Source organism: Engystomops pustulosus, chromosome 10, assembly GCF_040894005.1.
Source record: "Engystomops pustulosus chromosome 10, aEngPut4.maternal, whole genome shotgun sequence".
NCBI classification, from domain to species: domain Eukaryota; kingdom Metazoa; phylum Chordata; class Amphibia; order Anura; family Leptodactylidae; genus Engystomops; species Engystomops pustulosus.
The window spans coordinates 93,726,681-93,749,059 of NC_092420.1; the positions used below are offsets into that span (position 1 = coordinate 93,726,681).

At 44.5% G+C, this 22,379-nt stretch overlaps 1 protein-coding gene across 2 annotated transcripts in view; it reads right to left on the reverse strand.

The window, feature by feature from the left end:
- Window positions 1-4,989: 4,989 nt before the first annotated feature.
- Window positions 4,990-22,379, reverse strand: part of PLPP3 (phospholipid phosphatase 3) — a 46,802-nt gene continuing 29,412 nt past the window's right edge. For both annotated transcript variants that reach the window (XM_072128651.1, XM_072128650.1), the window contains exons 3-6: window positions 18,933-19,213; window positions 17,510-17,567; window positions 11,174-11,350; window positions 4,990-5,289 (exon numbers count right to left, since the gene is read on the reverse strand). In XM_072128651.1, the coding sequence (XP_071984752.1) occupies window positions 5,176-5,289; window positions 11,174-11,350; window positions 17,510-17,567; window positions 18,933-19,213 (630 nt within the window). In that variant the 3' untranslated portion in view covers window positions 4,990-5,175. The remainder of the gene's footprint in view (window positions 5,290-11,173; window positions 11,351-17,509; window positions 17,568-18,932; window positions 19,214-22,379) is intronic.

Below are 22,379 nucleotides of genomic sequence, written 5' to 3' on the forward strand. Positions count from 1 at the left end.
AAGTCAGAATATTTCCAGCTGCCCATGGCAACCAATCACAGCTCAGCTTTCATTTCACCAGTGCTCATGAATATTTTAAAGGGGAGCTGTGATTGGTTGCCATGGGCAACTGGAAATATTCTGACTTTCAGACTGCTTGATAAATCTGCCCCATTGAAGACGTATAGGGAAAGGCGAAAATAATGTGGTTTCTGCAAAAAAAATTAAGAATCTATCAAGTCGGATTGAGATTTAGTTGAATGGCAGCGGCAGATAATGACAGTGTCAGTCTTCACTGCAGTCCTGGCATTGTATTCATCAACCAGGAAGCCCAGGATGAACTCAGAACAGATGGGATTTGTTTCTTTGCAATTTTACGAACCAAAAATATAGAATTCTGCAGAGATCTGTGGTCGGACTTTGTATCTGCATTTCATTTAGAATTGGGAAAGACTGAGCTCCAGGAGAGATTCCAGCCTGAAAAAAAGTCAAAAACATCTGAAGCCGAACATGTCGGAGCCGTCACTGGCAATAAGCAGCAGCACAACAAGGTCCCTGTGCCGGAGCGGCTGCGATGTGTGTGGGACCGCGCTGTCCTGCCGCCAAGTCACAGTCACCGGACCCGGACCCACAGGATATTACCCCGCTCCATAAACAAGTCTAACTCCGCCGCGTCCAGCAGGGATTACTGATCCTTAGAACTTTCCAAGGGGGCGACCCCGCACCTCCAATGGTTAAAGGGATCCTGATCCCATGAAAAATGACCTTATAATATATGGAAAAAGCTTAAAAGCTAAAACCACAACATAACCGAAAGTTCAGCCGAGGGACAGAAATCCTGCAACAAACTGGACTTCAGAAACATCACAGGGCATCCAAATTCATAAAGTTCTCCAATTCATCCAAAAGAAACCAAAAAAGTTTCCCAATTCATCTGAATTCCAAAAAGTTGCCCGATTCACTTAAAAATTCCGTTTCCCAATAAAAATAATTGCCCAATACGACCAAAATATGAAAGAGTCGGCCAAAAGTATTGAACTTCAAAAAGTCGCCTAATGCAACGAAAATCCAGAAAGTCCCAATTCTTCCCAAAAATTAAAAGGTCGTTCAGTTTATCCAAATTTAAATAAAGTTGCCCAGTTGTACAAAATCAATAATTCAAGCAGGACGGAAGCCAGGACTGTACACAGAAGAAAAAAAAGTCCTACTATAGGACAACTATTAGCCCTACTTAAGGACAACCGACTTACAGATGACCCCTAGTTACAGACGGACCCCTCTGCCCCCTGTGACCTCTCTGGATGTTATTATAGTCCCAGACTGCAATGATCAGCTGTAAAGTGTCTGTAATGAAGCTTGATTTATAATTCTTGGTCCCATTACAGCAAAAAAATTTGAAACTCCAATTGTCACCGGGGCAAAAAAATTTTCTGTCTGGTTCTACAATTATAAAGTATACAGTTTCGACTTACATACAAATTCAACTTAAGAACAAACCAATGGAACCTAGATATAGATTGAAGGTGGAGTGATCAAAAAACGGGGTGTGGCTGTGAGATCAACACGGGGCCTTGTGCTGGGGCCTACGACAATGTTTTTGGGTTGCACACTAACACCTGTTTGCTATTCGGAGACACTCAGTATCCAAGTGAGATTCTCTGTTATTGTGTTCCAGGACTTTCATCTATCTTAGGGTAGCTTAGGGTCCCTCCTAGGTATTGATCTTAGTTTCCATTGGCTTAGATAAGTATCAGTGATTAATATACATAACTCCTGTGATCAGGTTTGGGAAATTGAACAAGATTTCCCAAAAGGTTTGGCCGAACTCGAATAGGTCCACTCATCCCTTGTTATGATAGGTCCTAGTAGTGTTACCCGAATATTTCCGATTTGCGCCGATTGTACCTGAATTGCCCCGGGATTTTGGCGCACGCGATCGGATTGTGGCTCATCGGCGCCGCCATGCACGCGATGGAAATTGGGGGGCGTGGCCGAGCAAAAACCCGACGGATTCGGAAAAACCGCCGCATTTAAAAAAAAATTTCACTCACCTTCATCCTGGATAGGCCGGTGTATTTCGAGGCATTCCAGCGGACTTCAGCGCAGCAGCGCCACCTGGTGGACGGCGGAGGAACTGCCATCATAAATCCCGGCCGGACCCGAATCCAGCGCAGAGAACGCGCCGCTGGATCGCGAATGGACCGGGTAAGTAAATCTGCCCAATTTTGTCAGGATCTGTGATAAATATATGTCTTACATTTTTTAAAGGGTCTTAGCCAATCTTAGTCATGATGAGGTGTCGGTGAGATGTATTATGTGTATCTGCCCAAAAATTTCCAATTTTTTTGTTCCAAATTTTTGAAAACCATCAGTCTTAAAAAATAAATACTCCCCCCACCCCCAATCCCAGGATATAACAATAGACAAGACACAAAGGGGTTAGAATAATTATCCATTATGAGCTTTTATTTAAAAAGCATCTTTGTACAGCAATTTTTGCAAAACAAAAAAAAAAAAAAAGTTGTATTCTACAAAAACATTTGAATAATATTCTTTTTTTTGTCTCGTTTTTTTTTTTCATTTCTTTACAATATGAAAACATTACAAAAATACTGACAATTTCTTTCATATTACACAATTGCCACTAGTTATTGCTTCCATTTAATAGTGAAAATTTCTACCACAGATCTAAAAAATATTTTAGTTGACTATACAAAAAAAAAAAAAAAAAATTAAATTGTTGCTTTTTAAATTTTTTTTTTTAATAAGCAGCAAAATAATAACACAGGTCGAGACACCGTTAATGATCATAGTGGATATATCTAAAAAATTATTTTGTTTTTGTTTTGTTTTTTCTCTTTTTTAAACTTTTTCAAAAATAATATTTTACATAGTTAATTCTTTACGGTTTTATACATTATTTATATAATATATAATATAAAAACAACAAAAAAAAATCAGCTTGTTGGCTATTGTTGAAATGATAGGACGGATTTAGTTTTGAGTGTTTTAGGTCATGTTGTGGTCAATTCGAAATGATTCATATAAATCCCTTTTAAGGTGTAAAGGTCACATCATTGTATATATGTATATGCCATAAAATCCTTATTTTCGATGGCTCGAAACACTTCATATTTTAGGGTCGATGATTGTTGCGTGAAATGTTGTGACTCTATCACTGAACGTCATCGAGATTGGTCAGACGACAATTGTATACCGTCCAGCGGTACCCATTAAAAAACTGCTCTACGTTGTGCACTTTGGGTATCAAACCCAAAGTCTATAGTGCTTAGAGAGTCTCAAGCAAGACAGGCCACTAATGGTTTTCCACCTTTCTAAGAGTCTTCTTGCCACGAAACGCGTTGGGTTTGTGTTGAGTAGGTTCTTGCCGTTTTTCAAGAGAGATATGGGAAGGGTGTCAACTTTGATGTTCATAGTGGGAATGCCTGACTCGGGTTTGGTTGGGTCGATGATACATTTTCTATATAACTTTTTATATATATATATATATTTTTTTTTTGTGAAAGAAGGTCCATCTGACATGGTGAAAAATGGAGACACAGATCCATCTGGAATGGTCAACGATGGAGACACTAAAACATCTGGCCTGGTCAATGTTGGAGACACTGGATTATCTGGCATGGTCAACCATGGAGACACTTAAACATCTGGCCTGGTCAACGATGGAGACACTGGTCCATCTGAAATGGTCAACCACAGAAACATCAGTCCATCTCACATGATCTGCCATGGAGACACTAATCCATCTGGAATGGTCTACCATAGACAAACTAGTAAATCTGGCATAGTTAACTATGGAGACACAATCCATCTGGAATGTTCAACCATGGAGACACTAGTCCATCTGGCATGAACAGCCATAGAGACACTAGTCCATCTGGCATGGACAGCCATTGAGACACTAGTCCATCTGGCATGGACAGCCATAGAGACACTAGTCCATCTGGCATGGACAGCCATAGAGACACTAGTCCATCTGGCATGGACAGCCATAGAGACACTAGTCCATCTGGCATGGACAGCCATAGAGACACTAGTCCATCTGGAATGGTCAACCACAGAAACATCAGTCCATCTCACATGATCTGCCATGGAGACACTAATCCATCTGGAATGGTCTACCATAGACAAACTAGTAAATCTGGCATAGTTAACTATGGAGACACAATCCATCTGGAATGTTCAACCATGGAGACACTAGTCCATCTGGCATGAACAGCCATAGAGACACTAGTCCGTCTGGCATGGACAGCCATAGAGACACTAGTCCGTCTGGCATGGACAGCCATAGAGACACTAGTCCATCTGGCATGGACAGCCATAGAGACACTAGTCCATCTGGCATGGACAGCCATAAAGACACTAGTCCATCTGGAATGGTCCACTACAGATAAACTAGTAAATCTGGAATAGTTAACCATGGAGACACAATCCATCTGTAATTTTCAACCATGGAGACACTAGTCCATCTGGAATGGTCTACCATAGACAAACTAGTAAATCTGGCATAGTTAACTATGGAGACACAATCCATCTGGAATGTTCAACCATGGAGACACTAGTCCATCTGGCATGGTCAGCCATAGAGATACTAGTCCATCTGGCAATGTGACCCGTGGATACACTAGTCCATCTGGCAATGTGACCTGTGCATATATTAGTCCATCTGGCAATGTCAACCATAGATATACCATCCCCAGCCATGAGTCCTGGATGGTCTTTCTTTCTACATATGAGTGCTATTTCTTCTATAGATCTATATAGTGCTATCGTTAATAGTCAGCTTTACTACGAGCCAAGAATATCTACGGCCAAAGACGACTCCCTTTTTGTTAAGAAAAATAAAAAGTTTTAGAGTTCATAAATTTATGAACAGTTGGTTGTTCATTAAAACATGAACAAATAAAAAAAAACCAATTGTACATCTGGAATTTCCATCTCGGTGGTTCGTCATCGCTTGGCCATCCGTTAGTCTGAACTTCCCCCACGTTATACCACGTTGCAATCAAAAAGGCCTCATAGCAGAGAATTTTTTTTTTTTTTTCCTTTTTTGAGTCTCCGTTTGGTTGGGTCAAAGAGTCTTTCTCTACATTCTACTGTCTGATGAGATTGGAAAGCAGCAGGTCAATGAATTCATTGTCAGAAGTTCTTCTGCATTCGGCTTTGCGGTGGATTTTATACAATATTCCGGTCGATTATGTCCACAGGTGACAGAGAGTCTTTCTTTACGGGAGGAGGGGTGGTGGTGGGCTTCTTCGGTGTCTTGAAGAGGTCCGATACAAAAAAGACCTGAAAACGAAGCAAAAGCAGATGGTTAATTGACTTGTTTGTGAATGTTTTTTTAGATCATTCATGACTTGAGAATGTTTTTGGATCAATGTGCAACAAGAATTGCACAAAAAGTCTATGTTATCCCCTTTGAAGGGAAACCACTGCCCCCTATTATAAGCCAAGTCAGGTTGGGATGCATAGTTCTCCTATATGTTGGAATAGTGCCTCCACGAGCCTCAATCTTCCTCTCCCCGTTGACATCTAGGTCAAAACCAATGCAAGGAAGAGATATTTGGCCACGATTTCCTGAATACCCAATAGCGGAAGCTGCCTGCAGGATGTGAAATAGACGACATTTAACATATCAGGGTAGGGATACAGTCACAATGGAACATCGGGGTGTGTGCAGGGAAATCACCGGCCAGGTCCACCTAACTTCCTACAGTGTGAAGAGTCAGCTGGGGACAGCACACAATGCAGGCGGAAAAATGTGTAGAATAACAAGGACTCCCCCCTACTCCGGGGTCATCTGTGACTGGGGCTTTACTGCTCGCTTTTACAAGATGACCTGTATTTTATTAGAGCACAGTTTATTTTTCCTGTATGTAATTAGAGGCTGGAGAGGACCATTAGCTCATTGACTGATAAGTGTGGGATGGTTATCCTCTGTGTAATGGGCAGATAATTGCATAGACCTAATTCTACAGCCTGATATTGGAGCAGTCCACGGGGTCTCGACCTCCTGAAGTTTTAGAATTTGCATCATTGTATCAGTCCACATATTTGAAGATGATCTGATGTTCCAAAGATTGGACACACACTTTGGTAGAACCGGCCAAAATGTGGATGCTATTTCAGGAGGATCAGATGTTGGGTGAGCTATCTAATATGTATGGTCACTTGAAGGATGAACGTTTGTTACAGTGTGCACCAGCAAGACCTCTTTCTGCCAGTGGGATACAAATTGAAGGAGAAACAACAAACAATGGAAATAGAACAAACACATTTTAACTGGATCAGAACTTCTCCAAAATAGCAATGAAACAAGACTCTAATGGAGAGTAGAGTTTGTTATTGGATCCTAAAGTTCTCCACTTGAGTGTCTAGATGATGGTTGACTTTCATGGTCGATATCTGTCCACTTAAAATAGGCAGTGATATGGATTTTGGGCCAAATGGACATCCTCAGCTATTACGGAACATGTAAAGGAGTAGGACTTGGGGTATTAGCCAAAAATAGTCTCACAAAATGACCCATCTGTCTGGTTTTAGCTATTCACAACTGGATGAATGTTGCATGTTTAGATAGAAGGATGGTTGGTGGGATTGATAGATTGATAGATGGATGAATGAATGGGAAGATGGATGGATGGAAAGATAAATGGATCGTTCTGCTTCATGGAAAAACATGCATGAAGAAAGCAACGAGGAAAGTCTTTCCGTAGAAGAACATCCCCTCCCCCATTGATCTTTGAGCTCCACCGTGTCTTCTTCTGCAGATGATTGTGTTGTCAGTGCAGTAGTTATGGGCTGTTCAGTGATTTACTATAAAAGTAAAATCAGCCTTTAAAAATTCCTTTCAAGCTCTACCAGGTATTTGGGAGTGACAGGCCTGGAGTTGTTCGCTCACTAATACGTTGCACTTTGTCTTTTTTTCGGCAGCTGTCGACCATTTCCCAATGGCTGGAGGTTATATAAACAACTGGCAGCGCTCATGAAATCCAACCTCGGCAAATTCTCCTCTGCGGGTCACACAATAAAGGGCGGCGAGCACAGAGCCGAGAGAGGGAAGGGGGAACAGCTTCTTGCTTTGGGTTTGGTCCACTTCCTGCAAAGTGAAGTTCTCCACCCAAAAAATAAACTCCCCAGGTCTGCACCCGGAGAGGAATGTGCTTCATTCCTAGTTGATGGGTCAAATTGTACATTTTTTTGGACCTCTACTATTTTTGTACATTTTTGTGGAAACTAAGCATCTCTGGAAACGTTGGAGACAGCGGCTTCCAGGGGGAAATAGTCGACTTGTGCAGAATTTTTGGATTCTGGAGCCAGAAGTTCGTTCAAAAACAATGGCTTATTATTATTAATCCTCTTTTGTTGTATCCATTTTTTGGAAGGCTGGGTGAAGACTTGTTGAACTGTATATTTAGTTTTTTGTGGGGTGAGAGGGTACACTGTGCAATGTGCCTCATGACAATGGGTCTCTGTGCAGCCGGTGAGATGTTGTTTTTGGAACCATATGGGATATGATAAAGGTCATGATGCGCTCACATCCTGTGAAGATGACAGCGTACATTTCCTATAGAAATATGATGATTTCATGACAGCACAAAGTGCCGGCGTTGAGATCTCATCACGCCACCATTACCCACAATCAGGAAAGACTCAGCCCAACGTCCGGGAGGGATGACCTCAGCCTGTGCCCGGAATCTGCACTGACATTTGTGTTACCCGTCTACAGGCGGCATCCAGCACAATGACTTGTCAGTGCTCGCTCCAAGTGCAAAGACCATGAACAAGGCAATGACTTCATCTTTAACCAGGCTGAGTTGATTAAGACGATAATTCCCAAATCTGTGGAGTATTGTTCAACAAATTTGGCGCAGTCAGCGCCATTTTCTGTAACATGGCAGAACAAGTGACACTGATGGCTCAGGAATCTCAGATCCTTAGTGACAGACACTTCATCGGACAGGCATTGTGTAAGGGCACAATAGTTTACGACCCCCTCTAGGACCAGCTGTTTCCTACATGGTTGTCATACGTCAGTCTATAAAAACTGCTTTGTCCCTAAACATTTTACAACACTGGGACAATCAACATGGAAACGGGAGAAGAAACATGCAATGACATGTGTAGACGTCATCTCAGTGGGCAATAATGGCAAGAAACCGTAAAAACTAGGGAGAAAGATCAATAGACTCGATTCCCATGAAGAAACCAAGCAATGTATTCAGAAGAACCACCAACATAAAAGGTGCTTTTGGGTGCAAAACATGACACAAAGGTCCAAATATGCATTGAAGGGTCTGGGTCTTCTACATATTCTAGTCATAAAAGTCAATGGCAACTTCCAAAACTTGAATCTTGTCACTAGGCTTGGGCTACCAGCTAGATCATTGAGGCGACCATAGAAATCCCTATGTAGCTCATGGTGATCCTTAAAGGGAACCTACCACCACGATTCTACCTATAAAGGTAGATTGGGTGGTAGGTGGAGAAATGGGACGTGAGGATAGACCTTTTTTTGGCTAATCCTCATGTCCCGGCTATCTTTTAGAAAACTTTAATCCTGCGATATGTAAATTTTTTTAAGCGGCTACTGGGGCGTGGAGTAGCCGGACATAAGGCTACACGTCGCTGCTACTCCTTGCCCCAGTAGTCTCTTTTCTCTGCCTACTATTTACTCTTCGGAGCTGCGCGCCCTCATCTAAGTCCCCGGGGTCGGAGCTACTGCATATGCGCAGAACGCCGCAGATGCCGGGCGACTCTACGAGGAGCTGCGCGCTGAAGATTAAATGGTAGGCGGAGAAAAGAGGCTACTGTGGCGTGGAGTAGCCACGACGTGTAGCCTCATGTCCGGCTACTCCACGCCCCAGTAGCCACTTAAAAAAATTTACATATCCCAAGATTAAAGTTTTCTAGAAGATAGCCGGGAAGTGAGGATTAGCCCAAAAAAGGGCTATCCTCACGTCCCATTAATCCACCCACCACCCGATCTACCTTTATAGGTAGAATCGTGGTGGTAGGTTCCCTTTAAATGACCTGATTTCTAAGTAGCATGGACAAAAATCAAGAAAACCTGGAGGAACTGGTTCTAGGAACAGAGTCCAAGGACCTTAATGGACTTGATGTGACTTAGCAATGGGATTCTGAAGAACCATTGGTCTCTGATGTCTCTTTTGGAGCAAAACATGACCAGTGTATAACGACCCTGACTTCTGTATGACCTGGGACTATCATAAATGTGAATGGTAACTTCCATGTGTGAACTTACAACTAGACTAGGGTTACCTGCTGGAAAAGTGAAGCCAACAAAGAAATTCTTATGAACTTGCCAATCCTTACTTGTCTCCTAATAAGTGCATATATTAGGAGTGTCTATGGTAACTAAGTGGCTATTAACAACCAACGAGTTCCTCCAAATCTCTCCCAGTAGCTTCCAAACAACTTAATGAAAAACTGTATATCCCTTGTAATCCCTCCCTTTATTCAAGGCTGAGACCTACAACTGAGAAAATTGCAGCCTTTTTCAGAGCCGGCTGTGTAATCTCAAGCATTTTTTGCCTGTGTTTGTCGTTTGTTGACCCGGAGCCTCCATCTATGATACAGTTGCAGACACAACTTGATTACATGATCGCTTTTCCACTCTGCTCCTAAATTAAGTGGTAACACATGGCACATAAAAAGGAGACGGCGGCGGTGGCCGGGGCACTGCTTGTTGTGTAAACTGCCTGAGAACAAGCAATGTGGTGGCAAGCCGCAATCATGGTCACAAGGGTTTCCTCAAATCTACACAATCAGGAGAGTTTGTTAGCAAGGAAAACAAGCTGGCAGAAATTCCCAGGGAAGGCATGGGGGGCACATACTTTGTGTAAGAATTTCGCAATTCTCAGTAGGCCACAAACATGGGAAGCTGTACTTGTTGGTGAAGCCACCACTATTTTCTCTCGAGAGGGGGGAAGAACCATGTCTACAGGCTAGATGTTACTGGTTAGATTTGTCTCCCCTTGGTCGTGGTTGAATTTGATGGATGATTGGATGTGCTCTCCCATTGATGGTTGGTTGGATTTGGTCTTTCACTGATGGTGGCATTTGGACTACCATAGATGGATGGTGGGATTCGGTTTCCCATTGGTCAATGGTTGAATTTGTTCTCTTGTTGATAAAAGAATGGGGTTGGCTTTCCCTTTAATGGATGGTGGGATTTGGTCTCCCATCGAAGGATGGTTAGATTTGTCTTCCCTTGGTTGTGGTTGAATTTGATGGTTGATTGGGTTTGCTCTCCCATTGATGGATGGTTGGATTTGGTCTTTCACTAATGGTGGTATTTGGGCTATCATAGATGGATGGTTGGATTTGGTCTCCCATTGGTCAATGGTTGAATTTTGTTCTCTTATTGATAAAAGATTGGGTTTGCTCTCCCTTTAATGGATGGTGGGATTTGGTCTCCCATCGAAGGATTTTTAGATTTGGTTTCCCATTGATTGATGGTAGGATTTGAACTCCCACTGGATGGTTGGGTTTGCTCTCCTACTGATGGATGGTTGGATTTGATCTCCCATCGATGGATGGTTGGCTTTGTTCTCCCATCGATGGATGCTTGGCTTTGGTCTCCCATCGATGGATGGTTGGCTTTGGTCTCCCATCGATGGATGGTTGGCTTTGATCTCCCATCGATGGATGGTTGGCTTTGCTCTCCCATCGATGGATGGTTGGCTTTGCTCTCCCATCGATGGATGGTTGGCTTTGGTCTCCCATCGATGGATGGTTGGCTTTGGTCTCCCATCGATGGATGGTTGGCTTTGATCTCCCATCGATGGATGGTTGGCTTTGCTCTCCCATCGATGGATGGTTGGCTTTGATCTCCCATCGATGGATGGTTGGCTTTGATCTCCCATCGATGGATGGTTGGCTTTGGTCTCCCATTTGGGATTTGGTCTCTCATTGATGGATTGTTAGATTTGGCCAATATAATGCTGTTCTTCATAAATTTCCGAGGGAGCACTGCCACCTGGATCAGCATAAAGAGAACCAGCACCCCTACAAACTACAATAGTGGGGTCTTGGCAAGGTATGATAGATCATAGGCACAGCTCATTGTCTCCTCCATCTCCTAGACTTTGGGAAGGATTCTCAAATACAAAGAATTATTCTAACCAATTGTTCAATGTCTTCTACTTACTATGCAATAAGCCACCAACGCTCCCTGCACAAAACCAGCCAGCACGTCGGAGGGATGATGCTTGTGGTCTGAAACCCGGGACAACCCTGTGTAGAAGGCCATCATGAGGAGGGTGAACTGCAGCAGGGGGCGAAGCAGCCGAGCTCCTCTCCATGTAAATCTGGACTGAAGGTAAAACTGAAAAAGAAGAAAACATCCGTCATCATTTGTTACCAAAATCTACAGAAATATTAAAGTCATAATCTACTGCGGCCACTGGGGGCGCTGTCCTCTTGATACCAATCACATGTAAAAGTTACAGAATTAAAAACTTCACTTTGTATCTTTTTCCTTTAGATTATTTCTCCCCCTTCATCTCCTGGTAACTGAGCTCTGAATTTAGGTAAAATTACAATTACTGGCAAAAACAACAAGAAGAAGAAGAAGGGCAGAGGTGCGTCAAGGCCGCAAGATCTGTCACTATGAGGGACGCTGGCGGCTTGTAAATGTTTAATCCAAGGAAACTACTGAGCGAGGAGCGAACTTATTCCCAATCCATCCCGGCCTCCCACATCAGGGATCCGCAAATCACTGGTAAGCAAAATATTTGGGAATTTCAAAAAACTTTATCAACAAAAATGTCAAAGGATCAAATTTCTATAAACTGTCAAAAAGTTTCTAAAACTGTTTTCAAAAACAATTACTGGATAATTCCTTAAATTTAAAAAACTCATCCACATTATAAAGTTTTTTTTTTTTCCAAAAATTCTCCGGAGCCTATAAATATACATTTACACTTTATCAAAAATTTTCTGTCCAGTAGAATTTAGTTTTTTTTTAAATTTCAACAACTTATATATGAGAGTTAAAAATATGGATTAACAAAATTGTAAGGATCTCGGAGGTAGATGACACGGGACGGGCAATCAGCCTCCACACTATAGGAGACCACCCCTTTAAGACCCCACATTGGCCATGAAGTGTGTGTATACATTGAGGTCTATATATATGTTGTTGTTATTTCCCCTTGGACTCGGGCCCAGGACACTTGTTAGATTTCTGTGGGAACCTTCCGTAACAGAAGGGGAAGGGACGCAGTTGGACACTTTTGTTCCACAAATCAAAACCGACTGGACCCAACCAAGTTGTGATGACCCCATGGATGGACCCCTCCCTTCCTATAGGAAGGAAGCCGAGGGAATGGCGTGGACAGCGCGGCTGGAGGTTGTCAGGACGCAGCCGATCCCTGGAGAATATTACAATGTATCAGCGTGTTGTCACCCAGCAGAGGGAGACGCATTACCGCAGAGTTGTCCCCCAGATGAAATCTGACTTTTTTGGGGGTTTTGTTTTTGCATAATTTGCTACTTTTTGCAGGTTTCCTGCATCTGTTTATATCCTGAATTTCCGATTTTTCCTGCAAGGTCTGCAGCTTTCCCCTCCGGCCCCGGGACAGATGACGGATTTCACTTGTCTTGGGATGACGTCAGATGACGGTGGCTTTGGCTCCCCGATGCTGCCCTTTGACACAGGAACTGACGCTTCCTTTGTCAGGGTCTTAGTCAGCGCCCGGTCACCTCTGAGGGTCCACGGTGACTCACACGTGACGTGGGGGGAAAGTGGCTGCAGATCCATCAAGTATTGAACTTATTAATGATGTCCTGTAACTGAGATTTAAAGGGACGGTGCCCTAGTAGTGTGGTGTCTTTCCCATGGCATGCTGGGGCTTGTAGTTCCCCTGCATCTATCTGGATGAATAGACAGACGTCAGAGCAGTTGTGACCCCGATGACCCTAAAGTTTTTTTCAGTTAAACTTCCCCCTTAACGAAGGGTAAATGACTTCTGATGAATGCAGAGCCAGGTCCTCCGAGTCAATATGTAACCAATAACTGCTCCGTCTAATAACAAGAGAAAAGCACCTGGGGTATCAGCATTACCACTGCCACTCAGCTTTCCACGGCCCCCGAAAGACATATACATCAGTATTGCCATGAAAGAGTTACTGTTTACAGCTCTATTAGTGTCTTGTGTGTCAGTCTACACTGCAGTAACGGGATTCTGTTCATGCATCAGGATTGCAGACATGATGTGACAATGACCGTTCGGTGATGTTGGGAGTTGTAGTATTGCAGTAGTCTTGTGTGTCAGTCTATACTGCAGTATTAGGATTCTATTCCTACATCAGGAGGATTGCAGATATGTGACCATTAGGGAGATGGTGGGAGTTGTAGTTTTGCAGTAATATATCTGGCCCCGGGCCGCGCTCCCTGTCCCCTGTTTATATTAGATCCGCTGGAATTCCCATTGTTTGTAAATGAAGGAGTTTCAGTTTTCAGAGCAAATATTAAAGTGATAAGGAAACATTCGGATCATGAATGATACAATGTCATCACAGTCACCGGGCCGGGGGGGCTCCATGACCCCCACATTCACCTGTAAGGGGCACCTGGAGACTGCAGAGGAGGAGCAGGGATCAGTCCCTATTATCACTGGGACACACAATGGCCGCAGATAGGGATCACATGTGTGTGTTGTGACAGCAGATAATCCGATCTCCCGGATTCCAGTGATCGACCTGCAGATTATCTCACAATAGCCGGAGGCCTCGCTTATCTCTCACACAATGGCCGGAGAGCTGAGTCCTAGCCATGTCCCAAGATTTTACCTAATATTCTCAGACTCTCCCCCCTCCATGATTTACACTGCAGGACAGCACTGACTGATATACATAGACCATCTCACCAGTATCTAAGCCAACCCTGACTAGTATCTAAGCCAGCCCTGACTCGTATCTAATCCACCCCTGCCTGGTTATCCTGTGACCCATCACCTGCTGCAGTCTCTGTCCTCCATGCTTTACACTGCCCTCTCCTCCTGGTACACAGGGAGCTACAAGGTTGTGTAATATAATAGTTAATATTTGCATAAGGCAATAAACACGGATCACAATCCCCATCATTGCCGCCGCTGGATCTCAAGGCAAAATTTGGGGAAATGTATAAATGTCTGGTGGACTCTAATTACTAACCTGATGATACTAACACTTATCTCAGGGTTTTCAGCGAGGGAAGTACCTGGGGTTAACATATTTCATCCTGCTTTATGTTATATAGAATTCCAGAGAGATAGGAACCCTCACACTGCTGTGCTCTGGAGAGATGTGTAATCATACCTCACACTGCTGTGCTCTGGAGAGATGTGTAATCATACCTCACACTGCTGTGCTCTGGAGAGAAGTGTAATCATACCTCACACTGCTGTGCTCTGGAGAGAAGTGTAATCATACCTCACACTGCTGTGCTCTGGAGAGAAGTGTAATCATACCTCACACTGCTGTGCTCTGGAGAGAAGTGTAATCATACCTCACACTGCTGTGCTCTGGAGAGATGTGTAATCATACCTCACACTGCTGTGCTCTGGAGAGATGTGTAATCAGACCATTGTGTGTTGTTAGTAGCAGCAGGACTGTGATATGTGGATTTATATTCCAGGATTGTATCTTCTCCAAGTGCACTGGGGGGGGGGTGTCCTCACACTGCTGTGCTCTGTGCTTTCGGCAACCAGTGTTATACATTGTCACTGGAGAGATGTGTAATCAGACCTGTGTGTATGTTGTTAGTAGCAGCAGGACTGTGATATATGGATTTATATTCCAGGACTGTAGCTTCTCCAAGTTCACTGGGGGAGTGGGGAATGTGTCCTCACACTGCTGTGCTCTGTGCTCTCTGCAGCCAGTGTTAGCTATTGGCCCTAGAGAGAGGTGCGATCAGACCTCAGTGTATGTTGTTAGTAGCAGCAGGACTGTGAGATATGGATTTATATTCCAGGATTGTACTTTTTCTAAGCACGCTGGAGGCTTGTCCGCACACTTCAGTGCTCTGTGCTCTCTGCAGCCAGTTTTAGCTATTGGCCTTCGTGAGATGTGTAATGATTTCCCTCTGTATGTTGTTAGTAGCAGCAGGACTGTGATATCTGGATTTGTATTCCCGCATGGTCACACCTGCGGACAATCCCTTTAAGTTATCCTGTAGATATTGTTGATGGTGAATAAAGTGACGGGTGTCATTGACCTGTAATTCTGTATCTGGGGCCGGTGACTCATATTCTGACTCATGGTAATAAGGAAGTTCCGCGTCTCCGTGATGTTGCGTCTTCCACAACCACAGAACTCGTCTTATCTGGATGATACGCGGGCGCTAAACCCCAATATCCGCCATCGCCATCCGCTGCCAAGAGCCGTGATGTAACATCTGGCCGCACGGGTCCAGAAAGGGAAAACATGAAGCCAGGCCAAACTCACACGCTACCTGCCAACTGATCACTCCCAAGCCCGAGACATCCCAATTATGCTTTATACTCCACTCACATCCAGAGCTGCGGCCAGAATCCGCACAACAGAGAACGAGGAATGGGGCAACAACAGGGGGCAACGTCAATAAGGGGGGCACGAGGGTGGAATAGTACATTGGCCACTATAGAGGCCAGAAGATAAAATAGGGGAAGGGAGGATTATTAGGGGGGATTACAAAGGGGGAGGAGTTAAAAGTGGGGGGCAGTTCTTTACATAGGGTCCTGAGCAAAGGGGCATTATAGTAGGAGGGGGTAAATAGAGAGGAGACATTGTATCATGTGGGGGCCATTATATTATGTGGGGGCATCTAAGGGGGGCATTATATTATGTGGGGGCACCTAAAGGGGCCTTATATTATGTGGGGGCACCAAAGGGGGGCATTATATTATGTGGGGGCACCTAAAGGGGGGCATTATATTATGTGGGGGCACCTAAGGGGGGCATTATATTATGTGGGGGCACCTAAGGGGGGCATTATATTATGTGGGGGCACCTAAAGGGGGGCATTATATTATGTGGGGGCACCTATGGGGGGGGGCATTATATTATGTGGGGGCACCTAAAGGGGGGCATTATATCATGTAGGAGCCACTAATGTGGGGGAAGATCCTGTGGGTGCCATTAAGGGGGCATTATATCACATAGGGGTCACTAAGGGGGCATTATATCACATAGGGGTCACTAAGGGGGCATTATATCACATAGGGGTCACTAAGGGGGGAATTATATCACATAGGGGCCACTAAGGGGAACATTATATCACATAGGGGCCACTAAGGGGGGCATTACATCACATAGGGGCCACTAAGGGGGGCATCATATTGCATAGGCACCTTCTTCAGAATATTTTAGGGCACTTGGCAGAATTTTGAGTGCAGCTCTGGATGCGACTGGAGAAAAACAAAATCTCAAGTTTGCAGCTTCCCCTTGACTTCAATGTCAGGCATCACCCTTGTCCCGAGGCCTCAGGATGATTTAGGTGTCACCCGTCCGCGGACCCCCCCTCCCTCCCTGTAAATCTGCAGTAATCGCGCCTAAGCCGTCCATCTGACACCAGATTGTATATTTTTGTTGTAATTAAATATAGAAAAACGTTTCTATAAATAGAAGTCACTGTTCAATCTTTGGGACACCTCCGAAAATGGAAGTCAGGGGGGGGGCAAAACAAAACTTTCATTCAGCAAAAGAAATAGGTCAACTTCTGTTTTAATAAAAGTTGCAGGGGGGTTGGGGGTCTTACAAAAACAGCGCGGGATAAAAGTGACGGCCGCTATAGAGGGGCTTAGCTGACTAAATGTTTTCACAGGATCCGAGCTGGGATGGGGGTGGGACGGCTCACAGACACTGGCATGGGGGAGGCCGGGAGGAAACTCTGCACCACCTTTCCCCTCTCACACCTGCAGCAGGTAATATTTTACGGCTCGGCAGCGGGTCGGGGTCTCAAATCATTTTCCAGACATTAAGCAAAATAAATACCATAAAAAAAACTGAAAGAAAGAATCTCTACTGGGAAACAACATCCCTATTAAGACGTCGAGGGTCTGCTAATGAATGATTGAACTGTTTGCGCCCTCATGCAACTTTTTCCAAAAGCATAAAGATAGTAAATAACATCACAGATGATTATATATTTGTGCTATCAGTATGACTCCTATATGCCTTAGGGGAGACTTTGATAGTCGAGAAGTTATAATCTACGTCTATCATCGGCAGAACCCATGACTTCAAGGGAGGGGCGGGGTGATAGCGAGGGGGGGGTTGTGATAGCGAATGGGCTGAGAACTAAATAGAATTTGTGTAGAAGTGAAGTTTACCTCTACCAAATCCCATACTCATTGTGGCCATAAAGAGCCCCGCCCCTTCACGTAAAACCTAGTAGGTGGGGCTTCTTTTTAGACCACGCCTCCCATACATTGTACAGCACACAGAATAGGTATGAGCCGAGGTCCTTGTTAAAAGTTATTTAGTAACATGTTATACCCTGATGTCAATGTATATAACTTACCACCAAGTACAGCATGGTATACATGGAGAACGAGGCGTGGCCGGAGAAAAACGACTTTCTGGAAAAGATAAGAATAAGAACATGAGGGTGATGGACTTTAACCAAAAAGACAAGAAATTGAGAAAGACCTGACTCATAGTCTTATCAAGCTGCACCTCAGTCTCCAGAACATGTACATCTATAAGAAGAATGTCACACAATGTTTACTGGGAGATAATCATCAGTCACATCCCCGACGTGATCAATCATGACACACGGTGTCACAGGTCTGATCGGTGGAGAAGGATTATGGTCATGTAAGGTGAGAGCATAAGAAAAAAATAGTCATAATTTGGATTAAAAGAATGAGTTTAGCAGAACATAGCTCAACCCTCAGTTACTTGTAACAAAGATCCCACCCCTGAGGAGCTGAGCCCCGCCCCTGAGGAGTAATCAGGGTTGAGAATCACCTCTTACACGTTGATATGTTTGAGGGCCACACCTGAGGAGTTACTTAGAGATAAGGACCACACTTGAGGGGTTATTTGGACTAAGGGCTTCCTCGGAAGTATTATTTGGATTGTAGGCCAAGCCTGAGGAGTAATTTGGGTTGGGGACCACCTCTGATAAGTCGAGGGGTTGAGGATTGCCTCTAAAAGAGTTACATGTGTTGAGGGCTGCTTCTGAAGACCACTCCTCAGAGTTACTTAGATTAAAGGGAACCTGTCACCAGGAGACCCATTTTTAGCACTCCCCCAGTCCCCACAGAGCATAGTACATACACTGCCAAAGTGTTTTTGTATAAAAAATAGATTTTACAGAAAAAAAAGATATGTTATATTGTACCTTTCATTAGCATCTGCTGTGTGACTAGGCAGTTGCCTTTTGGGAGGAGCTGGAAAGGAGCAGTTCCCCCCCACCCTTGGGAAACAGCTCCTCCATGTGACCTTTTCAAATATATGAAAACACCCATCACTGGGCTTAGCAACGCCCCCTGCTCCTCTACAGCCAATCCCGAGTGTGGGGAGTTATTTATATATTTGAAAAGGTCACATGTTTCCCAAGGGTGGGGGGGGGGACTGCTCCTTTCCAGCTCCTCCCAAAAGGCAACTGCCTAGTCACACAGCAGATGCTAATGAAAGGTACAATATAACAGATCTTTTTTTCTGTAAAACCTATTTTTTATACAAAAACACTTTGGCAGTGCATGTACTATGCTCTGTGGGGACTGGGGGAGTGCTAAAAATGGCTCTCCTGGTGACAGGTTCCCTTTAAGGACTGCCCCTGAGTTACTTGTGTTAGGTAAAACCTATGAGGACTTCCCTTTCTCCAAGAAGAGATGGTCAAGAGGAAGAGAATGTGCACCAAGTTCTGATTTCATATGGACACTTGTGTCTATGCCCACCACTCGTCCCACCGGACCACCATCTGGTATATCACGTACCTTGCTTCAGTGACTTTACTCTCCACTCCTCTGCACTTATAATCCTGGATGTATCCCAGAGAGCAATTAATCTGTGTGAAATCGGGATCACACACTTCTATGAAGTGGGGGCGCAGACGTCCAATGGAAACCTTTGCAATGTCCGTAAAAGACTGACTTATTGCACAGCCGAAGATGAAGCACCCGACCTGCTTGTACAAGGCGGAGACGTAGGGATTCTGGATGAAGGAGTAAGAACGTTCCTTCAGGTAGTATATCCTAAAGAACTCACCCACGATGATCTGGAAAGACAAGAATACATTGTAAGTCTGGTGCAAGATGTTCAGAAGAAGAACAAGACCCATCACCAAGTATAGTAGAAGAAGAGTAGAAGACCAGAAGATCTTTGGATCTTTGACCAGAAGAAACCCAACCTTGCAGATGAAGCACAAGTGAAGAATTATCTCATATTGGACACCATGAGAAGACTCGGCTCATTGGAGAGGGAGCGATACTTGACAGAATTGGGGGGCGATGGTAAAACCAAGACTGGAGACCCAAACTTGACAAAGGACCTTCTGGAGAAAGTCTCTTGGTCACTAGGCTAGACTGAATGAATGGAATTTGTAGAGCAAATGTGTAGACCGAAAGTGTAGACCGAAACTTGAATAGATTTGCCACCCAAAACCAAAAATATCTTCTACAAACCCAAGAAATCCTAACTGGCGCCTCCTGCACAAACTGCATGTGCCCCAATGAACCCATCACCTCCAACACCATCACGAGCAAAGACTAAATAAAGCCCCCGGATTATCTGAAGATACAAGTGTCTATGAGGAGCTTATACAACCCGTAGCAAATCCATCCTCATTGAGAGTGTCCACCCAACCATGAACCCCAATGGCCCCCGTGGGCCCCGCTCTGGAGAGCGATGATACAATGATGAAGAATTGACATTTCTGGACCCAAGAAGAACTAAGATATCAGAAATGTGACTATAATAGAGTGGGGGCTCCCTCCCGGAGCCTTTCAGAGGATCCCATCCATAAAGTCCTATTTGCACATGAATGGGGGATATCGTGATAAGTCGGACACTTTCCCACAATGTTATTTTAATTTTAGGTCTTTATGCACAACCGAAAAGAGTCGATGTTGGAGATGAACGGGCAAAGTCTGTGCATGGTATGTAGTATATGTATGTGTGTAGTATATGTTCATGTACGTGTGTAGTATATGTTCATGTACGTGTGTAGTATATGTTCATGTATGTGTGTAGTATATGTCCATGTATGTGTGTAGTATATGTCCATGTATGTGTGTAGTATATGTCCATGTATGTGTGTAGTATATGTCCATGTATGTGTGTAGTATATGTCCATGTATGTGTGTAGTATATGTTCATGTATGTGTGTAGTATATGTTCATGTATGTGTGTAGTATATGTTCATGTATGTGTGTAGTATATGTTCATGTATGTGTGTAGTATATGTTCATGTACGTGTGTAGTATATGTTCATGTACGTGTGTAGTATATGTTCATGTATGTGTGTAGTATATGTCCATGTATGTGTGTAGTATATGTCCATGTATGTGTGTAGTATATGTCCATGTATGTGTGTAGTATATGTTCATGTATGTGTGTAGTATATGTTCATGTATGTGTGTAGTATATGTTCATGTATGTGTGTAGTATATGTTCATGTATGTGTGTAGTAAATATTCATACACTTTGTGTATTGTATGTTTCTACAATGAGGTATAGTTCTGTCTATGCACTTTTTGTAGTATATAGAGCCTATGTACATGCATGGTATATACAGCACTGTTCACACTCTCCAGTCCACGCGCTGCCTGCAGTCTGTGTCCTACATGTGAATCCAGCTGTTCCTGGTCTATATTCCCCGTCTGGTCATTGTACAGATTATATTAAACATGAATAATGGTTTTCCTGCCCTACGAGAGGGGAACAATTGCTCGACCCATTTGTCTGCTCCAGAAGCTGGACTGTAAATTCTGCGATCATGGACTCCACAACACACAACGAAGTCTCTTGGATGTGACAAAGAGGCAATAAATCCGAGTTATGACCTGGAGAGGCTCCGCTCCTCTGACGGGGCGTAAAATTAAAATCAGACTGTGAGGTCAGGACCAACTCTCTCACCTCTGTAGAGAGGCCTCTATACTGCAGGCCATGCAGCCCCCCTATACTGCAGTACATGCAGCCCCCCTATACTGCAGGCCATGCAGCCCCCCATATACTACAGGCCATGCCAGCCCCCTATACTGCAGGCTATGTCACCCCCCCCCCCCCAAATACTGCAGCACATACAGCCCCCTTATGCTGCAGGCCATGCAGCCCCCCATATACTACAGGCCATGTCACCCCCCCAATACTGCAGCACATGCAGCCCCCTTATGCTGCAGGCCATGCAGCCCCCCATATACTGCAGGCCATGCAGCCCCCCATATACTGCAGGCCATGCAGCCCCCCATATACTACAGGCCATGTCATACCCCCAATACTGCAGCACATGCAGCCCCCTTATGCTGCAGGCCATGCCGCCCCCCCCCCCCTATACTGCAGGTCATGCCACCCCCCCACCTATACTGCAGGTCATGCCAGCCCCCCTATACTGCAGGCCATGCAGCCCCCCATATACTACAGGCCATGCTAGCCCCCCTATACTGCAGGCCATGCAGCCCCTCTATACTGCAGGCCATGCAGCCCCTCTATACTGCAGGCCAAGCACCCCCCCTATACTGCAGGCCAAGCACCCCCCCCCCTATACTGCAGGCCAAGCACCCCCCCTATACTGCAGGCCATTGAGCCTCCATAGCACTGGACTATCTATGGGGGGGGGCAGGGTAAAAAACCTCAGAAAAAGCCAAAAATGGGATGATTTGGGACTAATTAGGGGAATAATGGGCTCATTGTAAAAAACAACAAGAACCCGGCTCCTCCGTGTATAAATCTTTATACGTCCTGTAAACTCTGGCGCAAAGAATTTATATCAGTATCTGTGCCCGGGGCAGGAGAAGGGGGACTAATGAGCCGCGGCCCCCATTATTACATGGGGCTGACAGACCGCAGGCTCCTATAGGCCCGGACGCCATTCCTAGTATCACTGAATTGTTGTGGTCACATTCTCGCAGTCCTGATCCCTCCAGGTCCCCGGAGACCCCCGGTATCTAGATTTATTTTCCTATCGGCCCCCTCCCCCGGTGACACTCCTGGTGGTCTTCTCCACAAGCTGTAAATAATTAATTGGAGAGTTAACGGAGTGTCCAGAGTTTTTATTTTTCTTTTCTCTATTTTTGTAGGAAAACAGAAGACACAGAACAGACGTCTATTCTGCGGTGGCCATCGGGGCAAGGAAAGGTCCTGACTCCTCGCAGATGGAGCAGGGGCTGGGGGGCTCTCAGGGGGCAAATCGTGTCTAATTACCAATTATCACATTATTATTACTA